The 12,813-nt window shown below is 61.2% G+C and overlaps 1 protein-coding gene across 8 annotated transcripts in view; it reads right to left on the bottom strand.

The window, feature by feature from the left end:
* DCTN1 (dynactin subunit 1) overlaps positions 1-12,813 on the bottom strand; it is a 54,677-nt gene that overhangs the window by 23,039 nt on the left and 18,825 nt on the right. For 4 of the 8 annotated variants that reach the window (XM_051774835.1, XM_051774836.1, XM_051774828.1 and 1 more), the window contains 3 exons: positions 11,873-11,951; positions 9,111-9,142; positions 6,857-6,877 (listed from right to left, as the gene is read on the bottom strand). In XM_051774835.1, the coding sequence (XP_051630795.1) occupies positions 6,857-6,877; positions 9,111-9,142; positions 11,873-11,951 (132 nt within the window). The remainder of the gene's footprint in view (positions 1-6,856; positions 6,878-9,110; positions 9,143-11,872; positions 11,952-12,813) is intronic. The other 4 variants (XM_051774829.1, XM_051774830.1, XM_051774831.1 and 1 more) reach the window with 1 other exon arrangement.

Here is a 12,813-nt window from a genome sequence, read left to right as displayed (position 1 = left end):
CTCCGCTGGGAAGGAGGGAAACAGCATCCCTAAAACTTTCCATTGGGAAGCGGATTAGCAGGGACACGTGACCAGGTGTGTCGGTGTCCGAGCTCGTGCAAACCAGGAGCATTTACTGCCAGGTACAGGCACAGCCAGCCCAGCTCGGGTCTGTTCCCGGCATCAGCCAGAAACTCCCAGGATTTCTCTTTAAGCTGAGCAGTGTCATCCTGGTTACGCTAAAAATAAACACACAGGCCATGCCCGCGCTGTCACCTGCGGGAACGGCAGCCTGGCAGGGACCCGGGCACCGCCGGCCCCCGGGAATGCCGGGGGCTGATCCCGGCGCCAGGAAAAATGGGAGTGTGGACATGCAGCTTCCCCGGGGTGGGCACCTGGAAGCAGGGATGGCATCGGCACCCCCAGGGCAGTGGGGATGGCACCGGAGGCAGGGACAGGGCCGGGAACGGCCCCGGCGGAGCCGCAGAGCCGCTGCACCCGCCGCGGGCACGGCCGGAGACATGGAGAGAGAGGGGACCCGGGAGCTCGGGAGGCAAAGCCAGCCATGACCCGCTGCTGCTGCTGCTCCCCCACCGCCCCCCCGAGCCCGTCACGCTCCCAATTACAGCCCGGCAGCACCAACGCGGGGAAAACGGGGAAAAAGGGGAGGAGGCGGGTCGGGGAGCGGGGATGCGGTGCCGGGGATGCGATGCCGGAGGATGCGGTGCCGGGGATGCGGGGCCGGAGGACGCGGTGCTGGAGGATGCGGGGCCGGAGGATGCGGTGCCGGAGGATGCGGGGCCGGGGGCTGCGGGGCCGGGGGAGCGGGGGCTGCGGGCACGGACCGTACCTTGCGGGTGGCCGGGGCCTGTCTCATCGCGGCGGAGGAGCGGCCGGAGCGGGAGCAGACGGAGCAGCGGGTCAGCGCGGCCGGACACGGCAAATGGCCGCGGCCGCCGCCGGGTCCTGCGGGGGCTCGGGAGGGGGCCGGGGGGTCGGCAGGGCTCGGCGGGGGCTCGGCGGGGCTCGGCGGGGGCTCAGGGGGTCCGGCGCAGCCCCCCGGCCGCGGCCGCTCGTCCCCGCTCGGCGGTGGCTCCAACCACCGCCCCGATGGCTCGTGACATCACCGCGGAGGGGCCGCGCCGGCGGGCGCGCTCGAGCCGCGGATGGCGATGGGATGAGCGGGATGGCGAGCGAGGATGGGCACGGCGGTGCCGCTCCCGGGAGGGAGGTCCGCAGGGCTCAGCACCCCCGGCACGGCCGGCGGGTCCAGGCGGCTCCGGGGCCGACCCGCCCCCGCCGGGACCGCCGGGCACAGCCCCGGGCACGGACAGATGGACACACGGGCGGAACTGAGCCCGAGGGACGGACAGACGGACACACGGACAGCTGCAGGGCCGCGTCCATCCTGCCGCGCTCCCATCCAGCGCCTCCTGCCAACACGGGGGGACTCCCAGGAGCTCAGGGCACCCCTGCACGGCTGAGGGTGTGCAAGGACCACCACGGCCTCGGAGACCCCCTGCCCCGAGGGTCTCTGCCCTGAGGGTCTCTGCCCTGAGGATCCCAGCCCTAAAGATCCCCTGCCCTGAGGGTCTCTGCCCTAAAGATCCCAGCCCTAAAGATCCCCTGCCCTGAGGATCCCAGCCCTAAAGATCCCAGCCCTGAGGATCCCAGCCCTGAGGATCTCAGCCCTAAAGATCCCCTGCCCTGAGGGTCTCTGCCCTGAGGATCCCAGCCCTAAAGATCCCTGCCCTAAAGATCCCCTGCCCTGAGGGTCTCTGCCCTGAGGATCCCAGCCCTAAAGATCCCCTGCCCTGAGGATCCCTGCCCTAAAGATCCCCTGCTCTGAGGATCTCAGCCCTAAAGATCCCCTGCCCTGAGGATCCCTGCCCTAAAGATCCCAGCCCTAAAGATCCCTGCCCTAAAGATCCCCAGCCCTGAGGATCCCTGCCCTAAAGATCCCCTGCCCCAAGGAGCCACCGTGGAGAGGGCTGGGCACCCAGCACATCAGCCAGCCGCCGTGTCCCCAAGCCTCACTGCCATGTCCCCAAGCCTCACTGCTCTGCCAGGCCCAGACCCCAAATTCCTGCCTGGCACCTGCAGCACCACCATCCCCCTCCAGCAGCACCTGCACACCTGACCCTCCATGCACAGAGGGAATTTCACCTCCAGCAATCCCAGACCCTCGGCACAATCCTTCCCATGTCCTGGAAAAAGCCTTTAGAGGCCCCTGTCTCCAGCAGGCTGGTATTCCCTGGAGGCAGCCCCACAGTTTGCCAGGACATGGGGACACCCGGTGCCCAACTGATCTGTGGTGGGGTCTGATTCCTGAATAACCTCTGGATCAGGGAATTAAGCAGCTCTGGGAGCTGGCACAGATGCCTGGAAGAGTCCAAGGCCAGGCTGGACAGGGCGTGGAGCAACCTGCTAAGTGGAAGGTGTTCCTGGCCATGGCAGGGAGTTGGAATCAGTGGGATTTACAATCCCTTCCAACCCAAACCATTCCAGGATTCTGGAGCCCCTCTGCTCTGGAGCCAGGCTGGGAGAGCTGGGGGGGTCCCCTGGAGAAGAGAAGGCTCCAGGGAGAGCTGAGAGCCCCTGGCAGGGCCTGAAGGGGCTCCAGGAGAGCTGGAGAGGGACTGGGGACAAGGCAGGGAGGGACAACACACAGGGAATGGCTTCCCAGTGCCAGAGGGCAGGGACAGATGGGATGTTGGGAAAGAATTCCTGGCTGGGAGGGTGGGGAGGCCCTGGCACAGGTTGCCCAGAGAAGCTGTGGCTGCCCCTGGATCCCTGGAAGTGTCCAAGGCCAGGTTGGATGAGGCTTGGAGCAACCTGGGCTAGTGGAAGGTGTTCCCAAACCACAGGGAAAAGGAACCGCTTACTGGGCTTTTCCAGACAAAAGCACCCTGGATCTGTGGCCATAAGCCTGAGTGATCCAAGGGCCGTGTCCATCCCTGGAGGAGCCACGTGCAGGCTCACCCAGATTTAACCTTAAGATAATTAAGGATATTAGAGCTGCTGTAATGAACCAGCTCCTCTCCTCACACACAGCTCCACTCCCTAAATCCAGACTATATAAGCTCTTCCCACATCCAGGATCCAGTAAATGCTGCAGCAGTGAAGAAATGCAATTTAGCAATGGGAGAACAGTCTGGGATGCTTTGGGCTGCCCCTGAAACCCCTCAGGGACACGTAAGGGAGGTTATTGATCCTAAATCCATGAGAAGGGAGAAGCAGCTTTTGGCATCATTGCAGCTGAGAGGATTCCTGGCTCTTGGGGGGTTTGGAGAGGAGCTGACAGGGTTAACTCCAGCTCTTTTCCATGGAGCCCCCAGCTCGTGGTGCCAGGTGCTGCTCAGCTCCCCATTCCAAAGGGTCACGGGCCCTTCCCTCAACTAACACCAAAATAATCCCCTTGGGTCTCACCCCCAGCTCCCCTGGGGACACAGAGGGCTGCCATGGGGATGTCACCCGGCCCAAGGAACAGCAGCTCCCGGGTTCATCCAGGTCCTGCCGCGCCATGGGAGCGCTTTGGGCAGCTGGGATGGGCTGGGTTTGGGAGCTGATCGGATTAGTCCTTCCCTTAAAGGATTAACAGGGCTTGGGGGGGCCCATCTGCATTAAACAGACCATCTGGGACCTGCTCCGGGCTGGAACGGGCCATCTGCTCCCGCCTGGAGACCTGGATAACACCGGGATAATGACCTGGGATAATGACCTGGCCACCTCCCTGGCCACCGCTGGTCACCCCGGGACGGGATCAGAGCGGGATCAGAGCGGGATCAGGTGCCCAGCAGAGAGGGAGATCCAGCCCCAGCACACACTGCTGGGAATCCAGCCCTGGCACACGGAATGCCAGTGGGAGGGTGACAGGAACAGGGATGTCACTGGGGCAGGACAAACCTGACCCACAGAGGGGAAAGCCCAGGGATCAAACTGGCTGCAGGGGACAGTGACCTGAGGGGACAGGACTGGAGCCACCCCCAGGGTGACAGCCCTGGGCATGTGCCACCTGTGGATGTGGCACTTGGGGACATGGTCAGTGGGGAATGGTTGGACTTGGTGGGCTCAGGGGGCTTTTCCAACCTAAATATTCTGTGATTCCAGAGTGTGTCAGAGCCTGGGAGCCCACTCTGACACACCCTGAGCGAGGCAGGAGCCATGGACCAGCCTTTCCCTGCATTCCTGGGAGTCTCCCCATTCCCAGCCCTGCTCTGGCACACACAGGGTGACCCAGGACCCACCACGGCCCTGCCACCTCCACATCCCTGAGAGGTGGCATCTGTGACCCAGTGTCACCCAGCCCTGCAGCGGGAGAAGGGATCAGCCTGTCACTCACATCTCAGGTCACACAGGAATGAAGCACTCACAACCCATTTCATCCCAAAAACCAGCCAGGAAACACCCTCTTCCTGCTCTTTAAACAGACTCTGGGGTCCCTTTGGGATCCCTTTGGGGTCCTTCCCAACCAGACTGGCCCAGGACAGAGGCCAGCACCTCCCAGGGACAGCCTGGGCCACCAGCTCCTGCCTGGAGACACTGCTCCAAGAACAAGGACATCCCAACACGGTGTCACAGCCAAGGGACAGGACCCCCAGTGCCCCTGGAGCTGCTCCCCTGCTCCAAGCCCTGGGAACAGCACAGCCCAAAGGCCACCACGACCTCAGTGACCAGAGTCCCCTCTGCCCCGGCCCCACCTGCCCCCAGCACTCCCGAACCCATGGGGAGCAGGGAGGGAGCACGGCGGGGCAGTGAGGCCCATCTGGCACCCCAGGGCTGCAGCTCCGGGACGATTAGAGTCTATATTTGATAATCCCCGAACGAGGATTTACCCGCTAATTACGCTCGTTATCCGCTGCCCCCGGCTGGAACCGCCCTGCTGGGGAGGGGCTGCTGGAGGGGGGCGGGTCAGGGGGTCACTGACGGCCAAAAATGTTCCATTCCGAGGGGGCAGCAGAGCCTGGCACTGGGCTGGCCCTCGGTGGGGATGGCCCTGTGTGAGCTGCCAGGACTGGGCTCAGGGCAGTGACAGCTCCAGATCCCCAGGGCAGTGACAGTCACAGATCCTCAGGGCAGTGACAGATCCATGATCCCCAGGACAGTGACAGATCCATGATCCCCAGGACAGTGACAGTCACAGATCCTCAGGGCAGTGACAGATCCATGATCCCCAGGACAGTGACAGTCACAGATCCTCAGGGCAGTGACAGATCCATGATCCCCAGGCCAGTGACAGTCACAGATCCTCAGGACAGTGACAGTCACAGCCCCAGATCCCCAGGACAGTGACAGATCCACGATCCCCAGGGCAGTGACAGATCCATGATCCCCAGGCCAGTGACAGTCACAGATCCCCAGGACAGTGACAGATCCATGATCCCCAGGCCAGTGACAGTCACAGATCCCCAGGACAGTGACAGATCCATGATCCCCAGGCCAGTGACAGTCACAGATCCCCAGGACAGTGACAGATCCATGATCCCCAGGACAGTGACAGTCACAGATCCCCAGGACAGTGACAGTCACACCCCCATGATCCCCAGGACAGTGACAGTCACAGATCCTCAGGGCAGTGACAGTCACAGATCCCCAGGGCAGTGACAGATCCACGATCCCCAGGCCAGTGACAGTCACACCCCCATGATCCTAATCCCTCCCCCAGCCCCAGCCCCGAGCAGACGGCAGGGACACAGCAGGGACACACGGCAGCTGCAAACCCACCAGGACAGGACAGGAGGGGAAGAACCCAGCATTCCAAATGGGAATTTCGTCCCATGGAGAGCCCTGACAGCCAGGCACCCCTTGGAGCCGGCAGAACTGGCATGAGGGGACCCACATGCCCCTGGAGCCTCGGGACATGCAGAGACCTGGACCTGGGGGACACGAGGAGGGGACACCTGGGGCAGGTGCTCCTGGCCCACTCCAGAGCTCTCTGCACCCTCTCTGCACCGAGGGCTTCCACACTGCTCCTCACCTCTGGATTTCCCACGGACAAACAGGGCTGTTTGCACCGTTCCTGCCCCCAGAATCGACACGGAAGCGGCTGGAAAGGAAAGCTGGGCCAAAGGGACGCCGAGGGCTCCAGGTACCATCTCCTCCCTTCCTCCCTCCCTCCCAGTGCTAATGCCGGGTCCTTTCCATGTCTGCAGTGCTCACCTTGGCAAGATTCCCTTGGGGAAAAAATATTCCCCAAAGACCCTGCAGGGAATGGTGATTTGGTGTCCCTGCCCACAGCAGGGCATGAAAAGAGATGGGCTTTAACATCCCTCCCAACCCAAACCATTCCGGGATCCTTTGCCAAGACCTTTGGAGTTTTGGCTCATCCTGGTACAAAATATTTCTGGCTTCACTAATTGTCCCAAACCAGCTGGTTTTGGGTGTCCCCAGGAGGAGCCAGAGCCCAGGGACAGGACGGGAAAGCCCTGAGGAGGTGCCACTTGTCCCCGAGTCACCAGAGGGTTTTACAAAAATATCTATGAGGGAACAACCTCAGCTTGTGCCAGGGGAGGTTCAGGTTGGATACCGAGAAAATTCCTTCATGGAAAGGGTTGTAAAGCATCGGAAGAGGCTGCCCAGGGCAGGGGGGAGCCCCCAGCCCGGGGGGATTTAACAACCCTGCAGAGGTGGCACTCGGGGGATTTAACAGCCCTGCAGAGGTGGCACTGGGGGACACGGCCAGCGGTGGCCTCGGCAGCGCCAGGGGAGCTGGGGGGTCTCCGAGGCCTTTCCCACCCCACCATTCCATGATGCCATGTGGATGTGGGAGCACATGCAGGGAGCAGCCATGCAGGGCTGGGATGGCCGGGATGGCGGGTGAGGATGGCGATGGCCCCACATGCCCCCACACCCAGGGGTCACACGGGTCACACAGCACCTTCTTGGGCTTCGCTCCGCGCTGCGTGAGGAGGGAACAGAAGGAACGTTAGACAGGCCCTGCCAGGGATCCGGGAATGCCCCGGGAACACCCATTGCCCCGGGAACACCCGGCCCTGCCAGGGATCCGGGGATGCCCCGGGAACACCCATTCCCCTGGGAACACCCGGCCCTGCCAGGGATCTGGGAATGCCCCGGGAACACCCATTCCCCCGGGAACACCCGGCCCTGCCAGGGATCCAGGAATGCCCCGGGAACACCTATTCCCCCGGGAACACCCATTCCCCCGGGAACACCCGGCCTGCAGGACGGGCAGGAGAGGGAATACATCCGGGGAAAGTGAAACCAGTTAAGGTGGAAATCACAGCGGGGCTCGTCAGCAGCCTCAGTCACCCCCTCACCCCGGGGACACAGATCCACCCCCAGCACGGGGAACTTGGGAACCAGGACACATCCAAGGGGAAAGAGATCATCTCATGGGGCAAATACGAGTACACCAAAGAAGGAATTGGGGTGCCAGGATCTCCCAGGATGCTGGAGGGAGAGGGTGCCAAGGGTGCCAGGACAAGGGGGAATGGCTTCCCAGTGCCAGAGGGCAGGGGAAAATGGGATATTGGGAAGCAGATCATCCTTGTGAGGGTGGGCAGGCCCTGTCCCAGGTTGCCCAGAGAAGCTGTGGCTGCCCCTGGATCCCTGGAAGTGTCCAAGGCCAGGTTGGACGGGGCTTGGAGCAGCCTGGGACAGTGGAAGGTGTCCCTGCCCATGGAACTGGATGGGATTTAAGGTCCCTCCCAACCATTCCACAGTTCCACACCAAACCAGTGGGAATGCCCTGGAGCACAGCAGTGCATCGAGCAGCACCTCCTGTCCTGATCCCTTCTCCACACCAGCAGCACAAAACATTCCAAGAACAATCCCCATTTCAGCATCCTGATTTCACTTGCTAAATACTCTTTGCCTTTTAATTAACTCCAGGGTATAATTAAAGCAGGAGCCTCGATGCTGGGGTCAGGCAGGGAACACTCGGGGCACAGGCCCCAGCAGTGCCAGGGGCCTGCCAGCACACAGCAGGAAAACCCAAAAAAACCTCCCAAATCCCTTTAGTACAGGGAAGGGAATTCTCCTCTACCCTGCCCTCTGGCTGCAGCTCACATCCCCCGGGGTCTGAGCCCCCTGGAGCACCCCACAGTGCTGCTCCATCCCCATCCCAGCTGTGCCCAGACTCTGACCCAGCACCCGGCTCCACAGCAGGATGGGGAGGAGAATTCCCACTCCTGGGAATAATCTGGAATGGCAGTGCAGGAGGCTGGGCCTCGATGCCCCGACCCAGCCCTGCAGGTGCCACACACGGGAGCAGCCCCTTGTCCCCAGGGGAGCCATTTCCTTTCCCACAGCTCCCACACCCCAGCTGGACCAGTTTGTCCCTGAGGAAAATCCAGTTTCTACCCCAGACACACAAATCCATCCTCTGTGTCCCCAGGATCACCCAGTGCCATCACTGTTCCCCAGGAGTGGTGACCTGGGCAGTGCTGGGGACCAGCTGGACTCCACGGTCTCAGGGGGCTTTTCCAACCTCAGAATTCCATGATTCCTCACTATCCCACACCTGCACAGCAGTTTGGGTGGATTTCAGCACTACCTGGAGACAGGAACCTGCTCCAGTTTCCTGTTCCTTAGGAAATGCCCATCCCAAATGGATATGACATGTCTCTATCCATGTCCCAGGAGCCACTGGAGCTCCTGGATAAAGACACTCAGAGGTGCAGGAGCCAGAGAGAGCCAATGTCACTTATTCCAAGGAATGCACTCTTCCTGTGGGATGAGAGAGTCCTTGGAGCTGCCCCACCCCTGCAAGTATCCAACACCAGGTTGGACAGGGCTTGGAGCAACCTGGGATAGAGGAAGGTGTCAGGTGGGACTGGATGGGATTTAAGGTCCCTTTCAACCCATACCATTCCATGATTTCATGAGGATCAGGGTTTGAAGGAAGCAGCCAGGGAATGCTGCAATATCAGCTGGACTCAGATCAAAACATGGAACACCAGGGCCAGCACTGGGTGATCCCTCAGGGACCAGCCAACTCCCGGCCAGTGGCCCAAAATGACATTTTTACACCTCGTTTCCCATGGGCTCAGAATAAATTCACTTTTCCATGGGCACTTTATCCCAGAGCACTGAGCTGAACGTGTGTGTCCGTGTGCTCTTCCCAAAGGGACAAAAGCCTTCAGCGGTGCCGAAGCACTGGGGGCACTCACCAGTTTGCTGGTCTTGGCAGCATCCACGGAATCTGTGGAGAGAGCACAGGCAGGGCCATGAGCCCCAGGGACAGCCCTGTGAGCCCCAGGGACAGCCCTGTGAGCCCCAGGGACAGCCCTGACCCCAGCCCTGTGAGCCCCAGGGACAGCCCCATGAGCCCCAGGGACAGCCCTGTGAGCCCCAGGGACAGCCCTGACCCAGCCCCATGAGCCCCAGGGACAGCCCTGTGAGCCCCAGCCCTGTGAGCCCCAGGGACAGCCCCATGAGCCCCAACCCTGTGAGCCCCAGGGACAGCCCTGTGAGTCCCAGTCCTGTGAGCCCCAGGGACAGCCCTGTGAGCCCCAGGGACAGCCCTGACCCCAGCCCTGTGAGCCCCAGGGACAGCCCTGACCCCAGCCCCGTGTCCCTGCAGCCAGAGGGTGTCCAGGGCTGGGACAGGAGCCTTTGGGAAGTGGGAGGGAAGCAGAGCCAGGATCCGCCAGGAAACGGTGGCACAACGGGGAGTGGGTTTGGGGGAACAGGGAATTCCTCATTGGAGCTGCTGCCTGAGGAAGGCAAACACTTGGACACCCCTCGGAACCGACACTGGCAGGGGCTGTCCTGGGAGCAGTGCAGTCCCCTTCCCTGGGGTTTGAACCCTTGGGGACACAGAATCATGGAATCCTGGAATGCTTTGGGTTGGAAGGTATTGGAAATTCCATTGGTTCCAACGCCCTGCCACGGGCAGGGACACCTCCCACCAGCCCACATTGCTCCCAGCCCTGTCCAGCCTGGCCTTGGACACTTCCAGGGATCCAGGGGCAGCCACAGCTTCTCTGGGCAACCTGGGCCAGGGCCTGCCCACCCTCACAGGGAGGGATTTCTTCCCAAAATCTCACACAAACTTCCCTTTTCCAGTGGGAAGCCATTCCCTCGTGTCCTGTCCCTCCCTGCAGGCCCCCAGGATAGGCCTGGTTGGATTCCCCCCTTTTCCCAGGTGTCTGGGGGCACCCCCAGCTCCCCCCATGTGCCCTCTCCTGTGCCAGCTGGGAGGGGCTGGAGCTGGATCCCTGGCATGGAGCTGGATCCCTGGCATGGAGCTGGATCCGTGGCAGAGCCGTCCCTGCATCCCCCACTGCAGTCCCACTGCAGCAGCTGCTGTTTCCATGGAAACCCTTGGCAGGCAGCCACATCCCAGCCCTGCATCCCTGACTGCACCATCCCACTCCCGACCTGCAGCTCCCCCTGCTCCAGACCCGGCCGTGTCCGTCTGTCCCAGCCTGGCACAGCCCCTCCTGGCACCACAGCCATCCGTGTCCAGGGAAGGGCAGGAGCTGGGAAGGGGCTGGAGCAGCAGGAGGGGCTGAGGGAGCTGGGGGGGCTCAGCCTGGAGAAAAGGAGGCTCAGGGGGGACCTTCTGGCTCTGCAACCCCCTGACAGGAGGGGGGAGCTGGGGGGGGTCAGTCCCAGAGAACAAGGGACAGGAGGAGAGGAAATGGGAAAATTCCCCTGGAAAGGGCTGTCCAGCCCTGGCACAGCTGCCCAGGGTGGGGGGAGTCCCCATCCCGGGGGGATTTAACACCCTGTGGATGTGGCACTGGGGGACATGGTCAGGGGTGGCCTGGGCAGTGCTGGGAATGGTTGGACTCAATGGGCTTTTCCAACTTCAGCAATTCCATGATTCTGTGCTGACTGCAGGATCCAAAGCAGACAGGAATGAAAGGGTCACTTCACTTTCCCAGGTAAAAGGGAAGTATTTTCTTATGGAATCTAAAGAGGAACTTCAGTTTCCACTGTCTGTGAGAGGGGAAGAACCACCCCCAGCCCCCCCAGCCCCCAGCCCATCCCGATCCTTATCCCGTGTCCCACAAACGCTCCCCTTGGCAGCAGCACCCACGGAGCAGCCAGGCCAGGAAGTTGGCAGAGCCCCTTCCGCAGCTCCCGGGATCCCACAGAGCTGGGGAACATTCCCAACAAAGCCCGGCCCGGGGAGGCGGGGCTGCCTGGGCCGGCAGCCAGGAACGGGCACGGAGGGGGGAATGGGGAAGGGATGAGCAGTGCAGGGATCCCTGCCCAGGGGGGGAATGGGGAAGGAATGATCAGTGGAGGGATCCCTGCCCGGGGTGGGAATGGGGAAGGGATGAGCAGTGCAGGGATCCCTGCCCAGGGTGGGAATGGGGAAGGAATGATCAGTGGAGGGATCACTGCCAGGGTGGGAATGGGGAAGGAATGAGCAGTGCAGGGATCCCTGCCCGGGGTGGGAATGGGGAAGGGATGAGCAGTGCAGGGATCCCTGCCCAGGGTGGGAATGGGGAAGGGATGAGCAGTGCAGGGATCCCTGCCCAGGGTGGGAATGGGGAAGGGATGAGCAGTGCAGGGATCCCTGCCCAGGGCTGGGAATGGGGCTGGAGACACAGACACTGCAATTCCAGAGCCTCAGAGTGGGTCAGGGCTGCATTCTATGTGCCCAACCCTCCGGGAAGGATTCCCACCACAAAGAGCTCCCTCTCTCCAGGAAGGACTTCCCATTCTATCTGGGAAGGATTCCCACCCTTTCAGGAAGGATTTCCCACCTCTCCAGGAAGGATTTCCCACCTCTCCAGGAAGGATTTCGCATTCCACCTGGAAACTACTTCCCATCCCTTCAGGAGGGATTTCCCATCTCTCCAGCACAATTATTCCCCCTTGGGGAATAATTTCCCATTCCCTCCAGCACAAAATTCCCACCTCTCCAGGAAAGATTTCCCACCCCTTTGGGAAGGATTTCCCACCCAGGCTGTACCTCTCTTGGGGACCTTCATGGCAGCAGATTCCGGGGTTTCTGGGGACGTTGTGTCAGCTCCATCCTCAAACACCTGGATCTGGAAAAAGGACAGCAACCATTATTGCCAAAAATTCCCAAACAGGGAGTCCAGGGAATGGGTCCCTCTGGCAGTGGGTTCAGCAGAGCAGATCCCATGTTTTTGGCACAAATTTTTGATTTCATCGTTCCAGCTTTGCCATCAACCATCCTCCTTCCATAGGCTCCCTGAGAACAGCCACAGGCTTTTATTCCCGCTGGGAATGAGGAATATTCACACAGGTAATGAGGAAAGTCAAAGGTCTGGATTTGACAGCCCTGAATAGCCATTGCAGGTTCAGGGATTTCTCTTTGTGAACTGTTTTTGGACACATTTTTGCCGGATAAACATGGAAAACTGGGATGGAAGGGATTAGATCCCTGTGGGAGAACCATCCTCGTGCCTCAGAGCAGCACCCCCGGATTGTCCCTGCAGGAATCTGCCTGATCCATGACCACCTCCCACCGGGGAGTTCAGCTCAAAAACCAAAATCACCTGGGAAGCTGTCAGTCAGGGATTCCAGGATTCCATTCTGGGAAGATTCCCAACACCAGGAATGATTAAAACTGAATTAAAAGCCACAGGGAGACCGGGAAAAATGATGCCACAGAAATTGCGAGGCCTGCAGGAAACCAGGGTGGGAATTCCAAATGGTCTGGGGGTTCCCCAGCAGGCCCAGCCCAGGTGGGAACCCTGGAGCTGCAGGAGAGGCCCAGGGCAGGGACAGAGCGGGGCTGGCCCCGGGTGACACCGGGAAGTGCCACCTCTGAGCTCCTGAGCCAGGCAGGAGCCAAAGGCAGCTCCAGGGGATGCCAAAGGCAGGGATGATGGTTCCACACACCAAAAAAGGAACAGTCATGTTGGGAACGGCCAGCCCAGGCAC

The sequence above is a fragment of the Manacus candei genome, unplaced genomic scaffold (assembly GCF_025592945.1).
Source record: "Manacus candei isolate 608988 ecotype Guabito, Panama unplaced genomic scaffold, ASM2559294v1 h1tg000230l, whole genome shotgun sequence".
NCBI classification, from domain to species: Eukaryota; Metazoa; Chordata; class Aves; order Passeriformes; family Pipridae; genus Manacus; species Manacus candei.
Note: the sequence above shows the minus strand (reverse complement) of the source record. Positions and strands in the feature narration are given on the sequence as shown.